Source organism: Sphaeramia orbicularis, chromosome 12 (assembly GCF_902148855.1).
Source record: "Sphaeramia orbicularis chromosome 12, fSphaOr1.1, whole genome shotgun sequence".
Classification (NCBI taxonomy): Eukaryota; Metazoa; Chordata; class Actinopteri; order Kurtiformes; family Apogonidae; genus Sphaeramia; species Sphaeramia orbicularis.
The window spans coordinates 22,055,969-22,075,856 of record NC_043968.1 but is presented as its reverse complement, the minus strand read 5'-3'; the positions used below and the strand labels follow the sequence as shown (position 1 = coordinate 22,075,856).

General features: G+C 41.0%; 1 protein-coding gene across 1 annotated transcript in view; it reads left to right on the top strand.

The window, feature by feature from the left end:
- mpped1 (metallophosphoesterase domain containing 1) overlaps positions 1 to 19,888 on the top strand; it is an 87,360-nt gene that overhangs the window by 24,828 nt on the left and 42,644 nt on the right. The window contains exon 4 of the mRNA XM_030148269.1: positions 13,505 to 13,730. Coding sequence (XP_030004129.1) covers positions 13,505 to 13,730 — 226 coding nt within the window. The remainder of the gene's footprint in view (positions 1 to 13,504; positions 13,731 to 19,888) is intronic.

The following is a 19,888-nucleotide window of genomic DNA, read 5'->3' as shown; positions in this document are numbered from 1 at the left end:
AAAAGTGAAGGAGGCACCGGCTGGCTTCAGTTAAATCCAAAGTGTGGACTCACTTTGGCTTTTACGGTGTGGATGGGACAAAACTGGAAAAGGACTGTGCAGTATGGAAGAAGTAAGAACTGCCTCACAAAAATACAATACACGGGCGGCACCACGAACATGCACACTTAAGAGATATGAGATGTCATGTTGTTTGAATGAGTTTAAAATGAGACAAATGTCATGAAACGGCGTTGTATGTGATGCTGGGTCGGCGGTGCGGTTAGCCCTTTGGTATACGGTCGTTTTGTTCCAGATCTCATCTACGCATGCGCATTGCAATCTGGCAGAATCTGTCTCATGTACGCATGTGCACTGCATATCTGCGAGAATATGTCAAAATGGCGGCTAGTACGAAGCGGAAGAAACGAACAGGTCAGTTAGAGTAAGCCAGAAGTCCCATATATTCTACAGAAAGGGTAAGGTCGTTTCTGGCTTACTCTGACTACATTTTAATGAACGTAAAGTAAATGACTTGTTTCACCAATCCCGTGCTGCAGAGTTACAGGTCCTGATTGAATTGGGAGAGCCCAGGGAATGCCCTGACTGACAACTGCCCCGCCCCTGATTTGTGCAGAATACTTATATGACAGGCTGTATGGTTGTATTATCGCTACTGTTCGCATGAATATATTCCTGCCTGTTCGTTTCTTCCGCTTCGTACTAGCTGCTATTCTGACATATTCCGACAGATATGCGGTGCACATGCGTAGATGAGACAGATTCTGACAGATTATAATGTGCATGCGTAGATGAGATCTGGAACATAACAACCGTATAGAGGGAATGCACATACGTCACTTCCCCCCTGGGCCACGCCCCTCTAAGTCAGACTGAGTGGCAAAAACAAACCGGCTCAACATGGTGGAGCATAGCAGTAACTGCAGCGAGACCGGGAAAAATGTGGAATATTACATGAAATTAAAGACAATTGGACTGGACATGGATCCATACAACTACCAAACAACAAGTGGTCTACGAACATTGATATGTGGCCGGACATCAGGTATCCTGACATTTATATGAACCTGATTTCAACGCCGGGAAAATCCACAATGCAAAGGCTTAAAGAATACAAAAGATAAAGAGCTGTTGACATTTTCGTCATCGTTAATTAGAGGATTATTGCTGGTGAGTGCTTTAAATTCAACATACTATTGTTTTTGAGGTTTTATGCCAGTGAAGATGTATTTTCTTGGCGGTGATTGCCAAGGTAAAGGCCCAGCAGTAATGCTCACAGTTCACTACTGATTTACTGGAGTTGAACCCTTAGTATTGACCCAAGTGAGTGCATGATCTGCTGGTACTTTGGATATTTAAGTAGAGTTAACATCAAATACTTGATACAACACAACTACAACAGCTTTGTGCTCGAGTACCCCCTTATTTGGAAAACTAGGTTAACCTCAGTTTAAGCTAGTTTACAAATCATGTAGAGCACAAGGTTCATAATCACACAAATGAAGACATAAACGTTTCAGTTATGAAACATAGAACTAAATGACAGATGCTAACATTAAGAGCTTTGCTAAGGAGTAACGTTAGCCAAAACGATATGTAATTAAGGTATGATTTTACACAAGAACACAGCGTAAATTAACGTTACCTGACACGAAATGACAACCACAAATCCAAGTTTTGTTGCCTGGATTCCAGTTATTTCTCTGAACTGCAGTGATCCATCTGCTTCTTCTGTCTTTGGCTTTAGGTCACCGCTAAAATGATAGCTCCGAGTGCTTTTTAAACCTATTTGTGCAATCAATGGCACAACAGCTCTTCCCCATTTTTTAGATTGTTCTAAAGTTTTTGCAGTATTCAAGCCGCCACTCATCTCCTTCTTTCTGCCACTCAGTGGACGTAACCGCGGTGACTTCCGCTAGTGGTGACGTCACGTGTATACCCTCTATACGAAAGGGCCAACTGCGGCGGCAGCGCAGGACATGACAAATTCATGGAGCCCATAGAGCAGTGGAAGATGTGCCAATTTCTATTCCCTACTGAAACTGCTCCCCCTTCAGCCATGAAGAGGACAATATTGCAGTTTTTTTTATCTGTTTAATATTAAAGAATGTGTAAACTGTAAGGTAAAACTTTCCAAAGTTAAATCTTAGATACACAACACACAAAATATATAACAAAAAAACAGATACTGCCGAAAACTACAACACCGGGAGCTGGGGATGCTGTTTTCGGCAGGGAGCAGAATTTGGCACAGCAGGTGTTGGGTGTTCAAAGTGTGTAAATTTTCACTTTTGGTTTATGTCAGTTACGGTAGTTACTGCAGTTATACCAATACACCCCTATGAACACAAGTATATGTCGTAGGTTATTAAGAGCAATATATCGATAATCACCATATCGAGATATTATCGTTATTGTGAGACATGTATCATGTATTGTATCATGAGGTACCCTGAGGTTCCCAGCTCTAGTCTAAAGGGTTATATATGTATTTGCTTTGTCAGCACAACAAATATATACAAAGTAATGATCAGACACAAGAGTGGAAGATAGTACTAGATGATGCTATACAACTTTGAGTTTAATTTGACTAATTTTCCTTATTTTCATTTTTACCCTGTCGTCTTTACTGTGTTTCTGCATGGAAAGCTGCAATGTGTGAAGCTTAGGTGAAGGCTGTGGATTTACTATCATTTAATCCAATGACATGATCAATGTCAACTATGAACTGATCCTCGTAACATGTTCTATCTGAATCCAAAGTCCAATGCGTCTCAGTCCTTGGTTGAAAACAGTAAAATATAATTTGCCTTTTCCATTCTGAGTAAGAGTCAAATCTTAATACAGGATAGGTCCAGTGATTTTCTATACTTTTGTGATTGCCAACAAGCATCCGCAATGAAGTCATCCCTCAAAGCAGCCCCAAAGTCTAATCACTTGATAGAGTCTGCCGAGCACATCTCGTCTTGTCTGCAAAAAGTGATGGCCATTATTAGATTAGTCTGTACCCTTTCATTTTGTAAAGACGAAACATGTCACCCAGTGTAATGGTGAGCCTCAGTCACGAGAGTCTGTGTGTTTTTGAAGGGCACTGACAAATAAACTCAATCAGGTTACAGATGCATAGACTATATTTGTTATTATGTCACATTTGTTGCTGTATAGTAAATCATCAGACCTATCCTTTATGGTACGGTGACTAAACTGCTCAGTTTAAGTTAATGGAGATGTAGTAAAACAAGAGAACAAGTGTCCATTCAAACATTTTCATTGTAACTTTTGATTCAGTTACACTACTTTTTTCTGGAATATTGTAGGATCGTCACTGAATGAAAATGCAGCAGTTGTAACTACAGGATGTAAATGTTATAGTGTTGATGTGGATTTCATTTTGAGTCATTCATCTGCCAGTTTCTGCACTACACCTGTTTGTCAAAAGTAATGGACTAAAAAAAAAGGCAGAAAGGGATGGCGATGACTAAAGAAATGCTTGGATGTCGTAGTAGCCTTAACACCCTCACGTGTGAAACTGACATTTTTGCAGTCCTGCACTGCTATAATGTAGCTCTGACAAGAACATAAAGGTGCATTTCACAGAGTAACGCACCGTATAAGGGCTGTAGTTTCACGTATGGCGTTGGTTGAAATCCAGTTTAAAAACAGACACAGGACAGATGGCAAGTAGCCAATAGTTTAATTCATCAGTATTCATCAGAAGCCCACGTTGCGCGTTCTGAAAGTTGCAGCTTAATCTTCAACCACATTATCCTGGAGGCGACGTCGTCACACTGAATGTGGAAGTGGAGCAGACAGGATGAAAGAGACAGAGATGGAGTGTAGGAGAAAGAAAGAGAAGAGAGAGACCACCTACGAGGCGGCTTGATGATGCGCTGTATCTGTCTTTGTCACTGTGTGTGTGTGTGTGTATGTAATGCATTATGTTCAGTGAGGACATTGTGAAGTGTTAGGATGTGCTGCTGTACTCAGATAAAATGTGTGTTTTGGATGCGTGGCTCAGTAGGTGGTGTTTGTGTACGCCGTCTCATAATTGCTGGCTGTCTTTGTTTTGTGTCTGTCTCTATGAATGTGTGTGTATATGTTGGTGTGTGTGTGTACGATGAGACGCAGCAGAGTGTGGGCGGTGAGTTAAATGAAACGAGTGAGTATTAAGTTTAAGCTGAGGTGGGAAGGCAGAAGTCTCGCTGCTTCCCATCATCCATCTCTACCTTGTTGTACGTCTATCCTCCCTCACCTCACCTCTCTTCTTCTTCTTCCTCTTCTTCTGTCTTCCTCTTTCATGTGATGCACTACTTTCTTCTCTCACATCCAGTCTTTCCTCTCTGACTGTACGTACACACATACTGTAAAGGAATTACGACTGATCCAGGCTGAGTCTTTAGCTTGTCTGTCTTTGAACATCAGCGCTGTTGCTTTTGAAGCTTCTCTTTGAATTATTACAGTTCTGTTTATGCACGCCCAGATAAAGGCCGGTTAGTGCTGCACTGTTGTGGCTATAATCTCAGTCTGTACTAAACAGAAAGAAGACATACAGTATATAATCTTAATGTTGACACACAAACACCCAGCCGTACGCGCTTGCACACACATGCACACACACAGAGGATAATTCTGGTTCATTACAACTTACTTTAAAAGGTGTCCATCACTTTTGGCACTTCTAGTAGCACTGTGCTCACTGAGATAATTACATGGATCTAGGAAGTTAGCAGCATTTCTACTATAAACACATCGGAGGAAAATGAGCTGTCAGTCTTGAGACAGAGTAAACAAACCAACAGTTTAGTCAGATCATCTAAACCATTTTATTTCAATACAACAGATAATTGTCGGAATGTTGCTTGTTACACTGTCGTAGTAAGTTGAAAATGCAGATTTTCAGTCTGTAAATAGATTATTAAGTTTAACATTTTGCTCCAATTCCATGTAATGTTACTGACTTGCCAGTTTTTAGCAAATCTGCCCAATGCCTAAATCTCAGCTTGTCATATTTTCTCACATGGGAATCTAGTGCGTGTCATAAGATTAACACATTAAGTCTAGAAGAAGGTCTCAAAACCAGCTGTCCAACGTCTGTCTTATATTTGCCTGATTTTGAAGGCACTGGGTAGAGTAGGAGGTGGAAAGTGGGTTTGTATGCGGATGTAGACTGCATTAGCTGTGCTCAAATCTGCAGATGTCATCAGCTGTGGACTGTGTGTCTGCGTGGACCGTCTTGTATGTGGGTGCTGGGCAGGTGTACTTTTTGGGTATGAGTCAGGCTGACATTAGTGAGAAAGAAGATGGTGAGATCTTGTGTCTGAAGGATGCAGTAAAGCCAGGGCACAGTTAACTTAGCTAAAGACTGTCGTAGTTTGTTATCTGAATGTTAAAGTTATGTGTACAACCAGACCTATTCACACTTAGTGACAGGTCTAGCAACATCCACTATTGTCCTGGAAAAGTAGTAAAAGTTATCTAGGTTGTTTGGTTAGTTCTCAAATCACACTCTTTTTTGGCTGCAGTGAGCACAAGACGCAATGCCTCGGTGAATTAATGACGTTGATGTTGCGGAACGTGTGGGAAAAAAAGCACTCTGTAGTATTAAAATGACTAAATCCCTACCAAAGCAAATACAACATTAAAAGGATGTCTGCCAAAACTTTAAACAAATACAGTTCAAGAAAATAAGTTTCACTAGTCCAGGGGTCAGCAACCCTGGTCCTAGAGGGCCACTATCCTGCGTGTTTTAGATGTATCCCTCTTCCAACACACCTGACGGTCGATTTCAGTCTTCTGCAGATGTTGATGATAGGCTGATCATTTGAATCAGGTGTGATGGAAGAGGGATACATCTAAAACATGCAGGATAGTGGCTCTCTAGGACCAGGGTTGCTGACCCCTGCACTAGACAGTCACTTCCTATATCAGTGTCACATGGGTTTCTCCAGAGCCCCGCCCCTATCGGAGACAACTGGAGGATTATGTCCCGTTTATTACAATGTCAAATAAGTAAAAAAAAAAAAAGTGCTAATTTTTCTCAAGCCACATATTGTCTGAACATTCTGACGGTAAAATTGCCGTTAAAATAATATTTTTAAGATGCAAAGATCAGAAGCCTGTCTCTATCTCAGCTACAAACTCTGGAGGAGGTAAAAACAAACAGGAAAATAAAACAACTGACACATTAACTGACAGTGCTAATTACCTGTAAGAAAACTATTCATATTGATATTCGTTTACATTTGATATTTGTGTGCTACAATTTTTTACGTTTTCAATCTGCTTTTCATCCATCCACATGATGTTCAGCCCTTTGACCACACCCACCTAAGAGACAGGAAGTGAAATGCTTCATTTCATTGGTGGAACATGCAGCACATCTTCCCTGTGAATGGAGGATATTTGCTGTAGTTGCAGAGATTGTTGTTCTTTTACGTATAGAAGGCCTTCCAAAGTGGTGATACATGGATAATGGAAGGAATGAGTAAGCAGATTCTGCTACTATTTGTCTGAAAACTTTACGTATATTCCAGCAAAGTATTTCCTATGACCCAAACCATGTTACATGAGTGATATTTTGCTTTTTTAAATGGAATTATGCATTTTAAAACATTTCCCTGTGGTCTACATAAACTGTAAATGCTTTGCTTGGGTCTGAATTCTTCATTAATTCAACTCCACAGGTCCATCTTCAACCCTATTTCTGAGTAATGACACCAGAAAGCTCATTTTGAGCACTGGCCCTTTAAATGCATATGAGCCACTTCACGCCCCACCCCCTCCAGGTTGTTGACCATGCTTCTCTGTTCCGTTCAGCCACTTGTGTTCATTAATACAACCAACAATTGAACATTTTAGGTAATTGGCTTGAAGTTTAGACATATTTTCAGTACGGACTACAACCGCTGCTGCAGACGAACAATTATGGCATACTCTGAGAAATGTTCATGAGAAGTCTTGACGTTATATGTGCAAATGTCGTGACATAACTTTTTATATACCCAACAAATTAAGGAGGAATTAAAACAGGTTGTAGAAATCCACTCGATTTTTGCCAAAATGAAAATAAAGAGAGCTTAGCAGTGCCAGGAGAGTTCAAATTCAAACTTTTTGAACTATTAGGTTCCAAATACACAAATAAATGTACCAAAGACTAATAAAAGTGGGTTTAGCAAAATATGACCCCTTTAAAGCTGGAATATATAACATTAAATAATCTAAAAATGACAAGCCTGTGTTATTCAAACACTTCCACCAATGATCAAATTCAGAGACATCCATAAATTTAATCAGTTTCATGTCCTGTTTCATTTGGCTTCATGTCATAAATGCAATGTGAAGAAAACATGATAAACATGATTTCTGCCTGAGTCGCACGTCTGGTGGTCAAAACAACTCCAGTGAACTCACACTACATCTATGATAGTGAGACCCCTGGCAGTAGAAAAAATATACTGTGTGAAATGGAAACAGAACAAATAGCACTGAGTGGTACAAGTTGTTCAGCAGATTTTCCCTAAACGGAAAACCTTCAGCATGTAATTAGTCATTGTCAGTTAAATAAAATAGACCAAAACTTTAAAACACAAACACGCACGTAATCCTTATAACTTATTTTATTTTTTATTTATTTATTTATTTTTTAACATTTTGCACATATTAATGCAAAAACCAAAAAAATGGTTCATATAAAATGAAGGAATAATAATAATCCTGATTATTCCTTTATTTCTTCTTCAGTGGAAGTTTTGGCTGTTGCTTCTTATACACACACACACACATACACACTCTCATATTAATTTAATCATTTTGAGTTGGCAGGAAATATTTGGCCACTATATTCTGCAACTGTACACACACTTCTAGACTTCCCAGACACACACATATACACACACACACTTTGGTATTAAGTTATTTGGCAGCGCAATTTGGCTACTAGCTTTTGGTATCTACACACACACACACACACACACACTTAAGAATTAACTTTGACTTGGCAGGCGGGGCATTTTTTTTTTGTCAATGCACATAAAAACCTACAAGTGTTCACGCACACATGCACACACAATGGGCAGTAATCCCCCTGTACATGCCAGAGCTTTGGGCAGAGCAGGGATTTTCCTCTTCAAAGAGCAGACCACCCATTGCAGCGTTGGAACAATGGTGGCCGAACTCCGGAAGATTTCCTGTGGCGAAGATGGGGGTCCACACACATATAGACCCACACATTCGCACAAACATTAGCCTCATTCACCAGGATCATGTAGGTACCTGCAGGCTGCACATGGCACTTTTCACACACATTTGCACTCGTAGTGACACACCGCCTTGTGGAGCTCATGGGAGGATGCAGGACAGACAGCAGATCTGGGATGTGTTTGACTGGAGGGGGGGCAGGCGGTTTGACAAAAGAGCAAAGATACTCAGCGGAGAGGGATTGAAAAAGAACCAGAGAGGAATAAAGGGGATGAAGGGACAGAAGGAAAGACTGAGGTCCAGCTGTTTCCATTCCTGAATGCAGCCTCACTTTCAGTCAGAGCCGGCCCTTGTTTTCCTCATATCTTTGTTGCAGCCCCCCCCCCACCCTTCACTCAGATGCTGACTTTGTTTTTTTTTTTCTTTTTCATTTTTTTTTTTTTTTTGTTTCTTTTTTGTTGTTTGATGCGGTAGAACATGCGGCAGACGCCCGCCCAGCAGCACCGCCGCTGATTCACTCACAGACAAATTAAATCTATTTGTTACTTAAAACCAGCCTTTTGAATTGAAAAACAAAAGATGGCAGGGCGACAAAGAGCGGCCCCAGTTGTTGAGGGAGTGTCGCCCTCAATGTTTAGATGCCCCCCTGCACACACTTACTTCCACCCACATCCTCTCCTTTTTTTTCTTTTCTGTCTTTTGTCAGAAAAGCAACAAATTCATTCTCATTTGATGAAGAAATTGTCTTTGTGCGATTGATTTGTTCTTTGTGGACGTGCACAATAAGAGACTGTATTGTTGAATAGAGGTGGGGTTTTTTTTTAGTTTTATCTTTTTCATATTGACGGCACTTGCCTGGAACAGTGAATTCATACAAAAAAGAGATGCACATACTGGCGGCTTTTAGTCACAATGATGCCGTGTTCAGCTTCTTGGTATTCACAACTTGTATTTTTGCAGCTTTTTTCCAGGGGAAACTTTGTAAAATTCATCCATGAAATTGAAATTAAATTCCTCTAACTTGTGTGTGTGTATGTGTGAGTGAGGATGGGGGGTATTTGTCTCCAGCTGGTAGAGTTTTATATTTCTCTCTGTGATTTATTTCTCTCAGTTTACAGTTGGCCGTCAAACTTCATGGGTGAAAAACTGCTCACGTTGCAGAATTTCTGAGAAGACACAGATAGTGTTTATTTGTTCTAAAATTTATGAGCGCCTTGTTTCTTTGCTGTCTGTCTCCCTCAGGCTTACACACACACTCACACACAGATATCCATTTTCATTACTTATTTTTGATGTTTGAGTTTTAGGCATTTAGCTGATGATCTCATCCTCCTCATTACTGCAGCAGCTTAACGTGTATATTTATTTATTTTTCCAGATGAAGGCACAATATCAGATGACGCATTGCACCTTATTGAAAATAGTCCTGACCTGACCTGAAGCATGCACACTACATAAAAAAACAATGATGCCACATATTTTACAGCTTCTATTTGACCTTATGTTTTTTATTTTTCACAAACTCTATGCATTTCTGCTATGCATGCATTCTCAAGTCAGTCCAGGTTTCATCAATCACTTTATACTGTTGACTAAAATAAGATGCAAAAAAAAACCCCAAAAACATATCTCCAGGTAGATGCTGCCCCCATACAGGGAGGATCGCTTGGCTCTTTTCTTGGCAGGCTTTGCTTCTCGAAACTATCGTAGTCTCTTAAGGCTGCAGAAAAAAAATGTCTCGTGAAAAAATGTGTGAAAGAATATGCGTGCAGTTTGTAAAGACAGGCATGAGATGTAATAAAGCATTTACTGTGTATGATAAAAAAAAAAAAAAATGGATAGGTAGATTATTAACTAACTCCTCTGACTCATTTTTAAGCTTCACTTAATATTTCACCACATTGGATCAAATGCCTCCATGTAATGTTAAAGGGGTGTCTAATAGTGACAAACAGAGAAAATAGTTAGTCACCCCCGCAGACGCTTTGAAGTGGAATCAGTCTCAGTACTTTCAACAGCCGGATTTTCAGCAGGCAGCTAATTCTAATGAAAAAAACTGCACCTATCCAGCAGCAATCAGTGCTTCATGGTTTCTACTGCCATCACAACATGTACACAGAATGAGCTGCTCCAACGGAATGTAACAAAATAAGACAATATTTTTTTCCTGGAAATATTTAAAGTCAATTGACATGCTCTTACAGTTAATAATGTATAAACAAGACTGGGGCAAGTTGTGTTAAAGGAGTGATATTTTGCTTTTTTTTAATGGAATTATGCATTTGAAAAAATTTCCCTGTGGTCTACATAAACTGTAAATGCTATGCTTGGGTCTGAATTCGTCATTAATTCAACTCCACAGGTCCATCTTCAACCTTATTTCTGAGTAATGACACCAGAAAGGTCGTTTTGAGCACTGGCCCTTTAAATGCAAATGAGCACCAACCCCTCCAGGTTGTTTGGTGTGCTGCTCTGTCCTGTTCAATCAACAACTGAACATTTTAGGTAATCGGCTCAAAGTTTAGACATATTTTCAGTATGGACTACAACCGCTGCTGCTGACAAACAATTATGGCGTACTCTAAGAAATGTTCATTGGAAGTCTTGACCTTATATGTGGAAATGTTGTGACGTAACTAGTTATAGATGCAACAAATTAAGCAGGAATTAAAACAATTTATAGAAATCCACTCGATTTTTGGCAACATTAATATAAAGATAACTTTGCAGCACTTGGAGGGTTCAAATTCAAACTTTTTGAACTATTAGGGTCCAAATACACAAATAAATGAACCAAAGACTAATAAGAGTGGGTTTAGCAAAATATGACCCTTTTAATACACTATATTAGAGAAAGCATTGCATTATAAGTCAGTTGGAAAATTAGTGTTACTGTTTTTTAAGATTTGACAGAAATCGTGAAACGGTTAATTTCAGGACATGAGGTTAACTTCATCAGTTGTTTGGCCTCTGTTGAAACTATTTAATGTCCAAATATTGAGTGTGATTATTCCAGTATTATACAAAAAATGCACAGGTCAGTCAAACAACAATGCTATAAACCAAAGGAACCACAGTACAAATCAAGTCAATTTTATTGATATAAACCAAAATCCCAAATGTGCACAGAATATGGCTTTCTGTCCACAGACCAGCTTTAGTTTCCTTCAGAATGGAATGAAAACCTTGGAGTTGAACACAGACGGGCATTGAAGAGCCAGACTTTTAGTCATTTTACTCATGGAGACCAAAACAGAGTCAAAAGAGAGTCTGTGTTTGGCAGAAGAATCTTTATTGTGTCTGCTGCATGTATAAATAGATGACGATTCATTGTTGGGTTTTAGAACAGGGCCCACACACCCCATAATATTAATGTGTACAGCTTTAGCCATAGTAAGTGAACATTATGTTTGTTTCTTGTACAATTTAGTTATGGTGGCCGTAAGAGTGTTATGTGTACGCTTAGTAACATATCTAATTCCATGTGTGCAGAGTAACATTTTTCCACTTTGGTGCACATTTTCGTGGCCAGAAGTGCATTGTGAAAACTTGAAATGTGATTCTATCTGTATTTCTTTATCTGTTACTTTTTCCAGTATTTGTGGAAAAAAATATACTAGAGGGACTACAGAGGTCCAACAACTTCACTGCTTTTGTAAATGCGATTTTAAGTATTGTGTTTTCTCGAAGAAGACAGCCCCATTACCTTTAATAATCTGAGTGAAATGAAGATCCTGTGTGCCCAGTGGTGCCTGAGAATTGCATTGAAGATGATGATGATGATGAGCGAAGCGTTCCTTCAACCTCAGTTTATCCAAGAAGTGAAGTAGCTCTACTTCTAATGCCACAGTCTGACGAAAACATCTTTTGATTGTGCAGCCGGCGTGTGTGTCCGTTTGCCTTTGTGAAGGTGCAGCCCCTCATTTGCAGGTCTTTTTTGGTGTCTGCTTGACAACTAAACACAAGCCCTTCTGCCAAACAAATAGGAGCTGTGTTGAGTAGAGGGGGCGGCCCGGGCCCAAACTGCCGAGATGGGCACTCTTTGACAGCTGCTTTCATCTAGTTATTATTCCTCCTTCACACTCAAGGATTTTTGGGCTTCCTAAAGTATTTCTGTCCCTCTCTTTCCTCTCCCTCCCTCTATCCCCCCTAGTCTTTCTCTCTTTCTGTCACCGGACTGTGATTGGCTGTTATGACAGAGCCGTCGTTGGGCTGTCAGCCTCTTCTAAAGCTCAGTTTAATTACTCCTTTTCACTAACATGACACGTTCATGCACAGATGCATGCAAAACGCACACACACACAAGAAAGTCAGTCACAAACACACATGCTGACACACAAACCGACAACTCAGCTGCGCGCCCTGGCAGTAATAAAAAAAAAAAAAAAAAGCACGGTGATTGAACTCTCCGTCAGCCGCTCTACCTGACAAAGCAGACCCCCAGATGTTGGCTCTCTGTTTCCTCAGCACATCTTTGAAAACATCATGTAGATTCGTGAAGGGCCAGCCACTGTTGGGTTTGATGGGCGCCAATCGATTGCACGCCCTGCTGCGCCAAGCTCTGAATAGCCAATTAAAGCCATTGAGACTGGAGAGATTGGGAGGATTTGAAGGAGTTCGGGTTTGATTAGAGGCGGATGATGAGAGGGAAAGGGGAAAAGATGGCGCAGCAGTCGTTATCGCTAAATGTTTAATATTCTGCATCGCAAACTTCACAGTGATCACTCTTTCGGCTTTCCCTCCTCATTGTTCCACCCTCCAGATAAAGATTCCCTGACGGATGCGTTCAGCTATGCTTTCATAAACAGAAGACAGCAGTGCACTGGGTTGAGACCTTGACTGATGGAGGGAAGCTAAGACAGATGTACAGATTTGCTAGAACTGGAAGAGAAAACAATGAGAAAGCCTTGTCGCATTTGAATGCCAAGCCGTCTGGGATGTGTTTCATATCGTTCTCGGGTTTTCCTCTCCTTCTTGTCCCTCCCCAATCTGTCTGTCGCTTGCTGCTCCTCCTCTTCACCTGTTTCCCCGTGCCCCCTCACCACGTCCTGACGTCTCCTTCAATTTTATATCACCTCCTCACTGATCCTTATCTTCCCTTCTCATCTCTTTTATATCTTCCTCCTTCTTTTCTATAAATTGACCCCTCTCGTTTTATTACCTTCATCAAATTTGGACTCATGCGTTAATCGTTGTCACTCCCGTCTTCTCCATCACCCTCCCCCTTCCCCCCCTCTTTCATATTCTTTTCCATCTTCCTACAATGTTCACCTTTCTCTCCCTTCTCTCCTCTTGTCCCCTCCCCCAGGTACCTTGCCCTACGACATCAAGATAGTAATCGCTGGGAACCACGAGTTGACCTTCGACCAGGAGTTTATGGCCGACCTGATCAAGCAGGACTTTTACTACTTCCCCTCAGCTTCCAAGCTCAAGCCGGAGAACTATGAGAATGTTCAGTCTCTGCTCACCAACTGCATCTACCTGCAGGACTCAGAGGTCACCGTGCGAGGCTTCAGAATCTACGGCTCCCCCTGGTGAGTATCCTGTACCGCTGCACTGCACGGTAAACACATGGTTCTGATCCGATTTAAAAAATAGTCTGGCCTCACCTTTCAGCGTTTTTCTGTCTTTCTGTTTTTTGCACTGAGCATCAGATTAAACATATTTCTCTGGTAAAACAGTCCAACCCCTCGTAACCCAACAGACAGGTTAACCAAAATACAGCCCAGCTTTTTTTTTTTTTTATAAATAACTAAATTAAATCAGAAAATACACCATATCACTACTACTGTTTTCAGTATGCATGGGTTACACACTCACAAAAACAATATTCATTAGCCTTATAGCATAATTGCTTAAGTCATATTTCTAGGCAAATTGTGATATCTGCGTAACTTTACTCTCCTAATACTGCTGCTTCATTTTTCATCTTTGGTTATGACTTGAAAAATATATGACTTAGGTATTAATGCTACAAGGTTAATGATGTTCAACATTTTAGAAAAGATTTTTCAGTTCTCTCACACATTATCAAAACCCCCCTAATACGTAGAGTATCACTCAGAAAATAGACACCTATGACTTGAGTTAAGCCACGTCTGCATTAAATACTACTCCCTGAAATCTTAGCATGCACTTATTAAATTTGCTTATTACAGATATTAAACTAACCTGACTTCTCCAGCTGGGAGAATTATTCGAGAGCAGAAATAGATGCCTTAGTGTCGGAGGAAAGCGTTAGTCACAACTGTTCACCTGCATGAAACCACGACACACTGAGCTGTGCAGAACGGGACGTGAAAAGACCTTTTTCACTCTGTAAACGTGTTATGAGTGATATTATAAATGAAGTGGGACATGTAGACTCCAACAGGAACATTTTACAGTTTTAATGATATATAAATATGTAAATACTTATGGAATTAAAAGACGTATAATAGCATTATAAAGGCGGTGATTGTTGGTGTTGTCTGTCCAGCTGTCGAGCTTCTCTCCAGTCATCGATAGTTAATGTGATCACCGGTCACATAATATTGCAGCGTGCAATATTGAGACACAGAGAAAAATGCAGCTTTTGTAGATAATACAGTGGTGAATCATGATAACTCTGTTGTGTCTACGGCACTGCGTCTACATGAAAAGTAAAAAGCGTGGGTGTTGTCATGTGTGTTGTGTGTAGCTGCTGTGTGCCTTATTGCAGACCATGTGGCTATTTGTGGTTGGCAATATTTATCTTCCGACTAAAATCAGACCTGCTACCACCCTGCAAAACAGGCAACAGTTTTGTTCCTATTGTTAAATTATAATTACCACAAAATAACTTCTGCTGTTCCTGTTTTAAGAGCAGATGCATGAGTGTGTGTGAAGGTGGTGTAGGTGGTCCACGATGAGCTTTGTGTGTGTGTGTGTGTGTGTGTGTGTGTGTGTGTGTGTTTTAGTGACAGGTCCCCGAGGCCACTGTTTGAGTGTGTGTGCGTGTGTCTCCCCAGTGCTGGGTAATTGGTTTGCTGTGATAGCCAGGTCCCCTGAGTTTATTGCTCAGGCCACAGAGAGCTGCCTGAGGTGGACAGAGAAGGAGGTGGAAATGGGAGAGGAGGAAGAAGAGGAGGGGGAGGAGAGGGGGGAGTGGAAGAACAAAAGGGGACATGTAAAAAAAGAAGGAAGAGGTGACGATGGATGGAGGGAGACTGACGCAGGGAGGGATGAAAAAAGGAATGATTTTATTCAGATTCACCGGCTGGCCCTGGCTGGTGTAATGGGCACACGAGGTGATACAAGTGTGTGTGTGTGTGTGTGTGTGTGTGTGTGTGCGTGTGTGTGTGTGTGTGTGAGCCTCGGGGTGTGTTCCTACAGCACAGAGGGTCTCCAGCTGGAGGCTCCGTGTGTTCCCCCTCTGCACTGTCTGCTCCCCTCTTCTCCTTTACATCTATTATCCTTCCCATCCTGTCTTCTCACTTTTGAGCACTCTTCACCAGCCTCTTCCTCCATCCTTCCTGTCCTTCCTCCATCATTTCCTCCCCTTTTCTTTTCTTTCTCCCTTGTTCATCTGAACACCCTTTTCCTCCCCAATTAGTTGACAGGCTCTGCATGTAGCTGGATGACACGCGCAAACACACAGTTTCACACCAGCCACCTCCTCCACATGCTCCATTCCCCTGCAGGAGTTGTGGGACAGTGCCTGTTATGGTCCCCTCGTTGTCATGGTGATGCCAAGCTGGCGCAGCTTTATGGCCCGTGGATTACCACCCACTGAAACAACCAACACCCCTATGAGCACCTCCACTACCTTGGGGTGCTACCCATTCTTTATGGGTTCCGTCTGTCTGCCTGATTATTTGTGCATCAGCTTTAATGGATCTAAATCTCAGAGCAAAACAGGGGAGTTGTAATGATATATGATTTATATGTACAAAAGATTACACCAATGTAAGTTATTGGACTAGATTTGCCTCTTTGCAAAGATTTTTCTTTCAAAAACTTAAAATTTAAGAATGCAAGATGGGCAAGTAGAAGTAAGGATTTAAAAGACATATATATATATATGCAAAGAGAAAGCAGGGAGAAGGAACAGATAAGAAAAACAAATATGTCAATAGGTCCACATCTTTTTGTTTCCTCTCTGTTCCTTCATGTCTCTCTGTCACCTCCTCCCGTCATCTGCCGCGGTCTTCATCCCATCCCCTCTTCCTCCTCCATCCCTCTTATCCATCTGGCTTCACGGGCCGTTTACTCGTTTCCTCTGCTATCCCTCACTCCCACTCTTCTTTCTCTACCCCTCAGAGGTATTCTGATACCATCTCCCACCAGTCCGTCCCACAGCTGGACTCACACAAATGCACCACACACCTCCATCCAAAGCTCTTACCATCCTCCTGAAAATTGGCTCCATCTTTCCCACATCTTCCTAATTTGTCACTGCATGAATTGACGAATCGGAGGGATGTTGTGGCGCCGCCGCTCCGTTCTCTCCTCCTGAAGCTAATGCGAGTTTACAAGTCATTTGTCATGAACATATCACGCAGCCACCCTCTGTCTGAAAACTAAGGAGACAGGGAAGGGGGAATTCACATGCATGCTGAAGTGAAGTGTAGAAAGTGATTGTGGAAAGTAAGGAGCGCCTCCCGTGTTCACACAGACTCACACACTCTCACACCCACAGAGATCCACAGAGGAATGTAAAAAAAAAGAGGAAACTGAATGATGAGGGATGGAGAGTGGCCTAATGTGTGTGCATTATCGGAATGGTTGCAGTCAGGATAAATGTGACTCAGTGGTTTCAGCGAGAGTTGATGTGCTGTGACTCCTTCCTCAACATCTCATCATGTGGAGCCATCTAGCCCGACTGCTTCTCTTCCCACTCTTTGGCTGAGTGAGAGTCTTTTTTTTTTTTGGTCATTCTTTGCATGAGGAATAACTCCACCTGACAGATCCTGCAGGGCCACAGGTACATGTAACACTACCTGTGCTCTATACATATTAAACCTACACTGTTATGATTATTTGGTGGTTTTAGACAGCAAGAGTGGAAGAAATAAGTCTAATAAGTAGAGGTGTGAATCTTCACCAGCCTCAGGATTCCATATCTTTCAACTATTTAAATGCATAATGATTCATCGTGCATCTTAACATATCACATCCTCAGTTTTATATATTACAGCACATTTTTTTAACCAATGAACACAAGCATCACAGTAAAATCTGAGTTTACTATTTTATTATTATTTGATTTAAAAAAAATATTTCTTTTCATTACCAATTTCTGTGTGATTTGAGAAATCCTGCAGTGTTTTACAAGTAGAGATGTGACTATTCTGTTCTCAACAGAATTCAATTATATGTTACATTTCAACACCTCTACTAATAAGGCTTCATTTTTGTGTGCGCGTTCATGAACGCTGTTCACCCACAACTCAGTGCACAAAAGGAGATGATTGGCTGCTCACAGCAAATAAAGGGAAGATAGAGACTCCATGTGTAACTGCATATGGAGTGTAAGGATTTATAAGTGCACATATTAAGAGTAATAATATAGTATCTGATGTTTACTGTTATGGCCTATGGTTTAGTTATAGATATCCTGTATTTTTGCTGTCACAGTGCCTATTTATAAGTCAGTAGAGAAGGAGCAGCACTGGTGGTAAAAACCAGTTTAAATGTAGTGTTTCAGCATTATGGACATTATGGTTGACAGGCCTTTCCTTCTACAGCAGGATGGACTCATGTTGAACCACATACAGGACCAAACCTACCTCACCCTAATATACAAAGATATGTGGGCATTCAAGAGACAAGAGGAAATGGTATAATGTCAGATGTTCATATTAAATTTAAAGTAGAGCTGAGCAATTTGGGAAAAAAAAAATCACAATATTGTTCTCCATACTGAGATAAAATTTGGTAATACAGAGTATCCTAATATGGCTGAAGACTAAACAGAAATGAGTCACCTGTTAAACTTTTGAATATAGTTCAAGAATCTCAAACTACCTAACAGTTCACTGTATTTGCCCCCATAGATAAATCCAAGCTGTGGATTTAACACATCCTAGCACACTCAGAGCAGTGGACTGTCACTGAAGGCACCTAGGAACAAAGTCCAGATCCAAACCAGTACCACTGACAGGAGAATCAACTTAGCATACGTATTTCTGTTGGCTGTATGTGCCTTAAAACAACAGAGCTTTTCAGGTCAGCTTTTCTCGTAATTTAATTCTAATACTATAAGAAGAGGAGTCTTTTATTTTGTCTGCATATAGTTAACATGCAAACACATAACACACACTGAAATTGAGCCTCTGCATTTGACCCATCACTAGAACATGAGGGAACACACCACAGACTAGGAGCAGTGGACTTGCCATTTCAGGCAGCTAGAGAGAAAACTGGGGGGGGGGGGGTTGAGTGACGTGCTCATGGGCATGTCAGACAACAACTCTCTACCAGTCCTGGGAATCGAACTGTCAACCCCTCCGCCACAAGCTGACTCTCCAACCTTTTAGGCCACGGCTCCCCAAAATTAAAACCTCTGTTTACTATCTCATCTAACTCATGTACCTGTACAATAATCAAACTTCTCAAATGTTTGTAGAGGTACAACCAACATAGAAATGCAATTGAGTTATAAAGGCTCCACCAGGTAAATAAGAAAAAAAAATGTTGTAGAGGGCAAGATCTGGATTAAAAAGTAGAAATGTAAACATCGGTGATATGTCACTTATCTAAGCCGGTGTGCATAATTTATATCCTTATTACATTTTTTTTTGCCGGAGAGATGTCTGGACGTGATGTTGTGGCAGAACAGAGTACTGCTATTAAAGCCCAAAGCATGTTTTTAGGGTGAGCTGGTGGCAGGAATACACAGGTATCTGTTTGCCAAGAGGCTCACTCTGGGGAATATTGCTGAGTTAATCGTGAAGGCTAAGGCCCAGTTTACACAACAGCGTTCTCAGGTGAAAACAACAAAATATTCTATCAGATGTGCCTTTTGTTTAGATGGCAACAGCGTTTTTGGGGGTTGAAAACGCAAAAAAGAGAAACCATGTTCCTGAGTGAAAATCTTAAAAACACTCCACTCTCATGTCACCATCTAAAGGATTGAAAACGCAAAACTGCTTTTTCATCACTGGCTTACATCACAACCACGCACCAGTACAGGAAAACAACAACATGTTGAATTATTTCCCAGCGATGGACCTTCAACTTGCCCTAGCTGCTCTAATTTACATCTAAGAGTCGTTGCAGCAATTGGCACGAATCTTTATAAAGAGTAGTAGAGAGCAGTGATTATGTGATTATATTTTGCGCTAGGATAAAAGAGGAAGAGAAATAGAAAGGTTCTACACAGGCGCTTGGTCTTGGTGGTGGTGATGCCACCTAGTCACCTGGCATGCGTACTACAGTGATAAATAGGAAATTTCACACACTTTTGCGTGTCCGTCTGCATGTAGATTTTTTCCCAAAACACATGTCTAAACACAGAATTAAATGTGACAATGCAACGCCACTTTCGTGTTTTCGGTTCAGATCATTGCTGTCTAAATGTAGCCTAAGTGTCTGCATCAGGAGCTAGTACGTAATAGTTCAGTTCAGCCCCTATGGCCTTCAGCTCTGAATGACCAGAAGTAGAAATGCAGGAAGACTGCTTGGACAAACAGCCCAGTGGCATCATCTGCATTTTTGCTGATGTAAATCC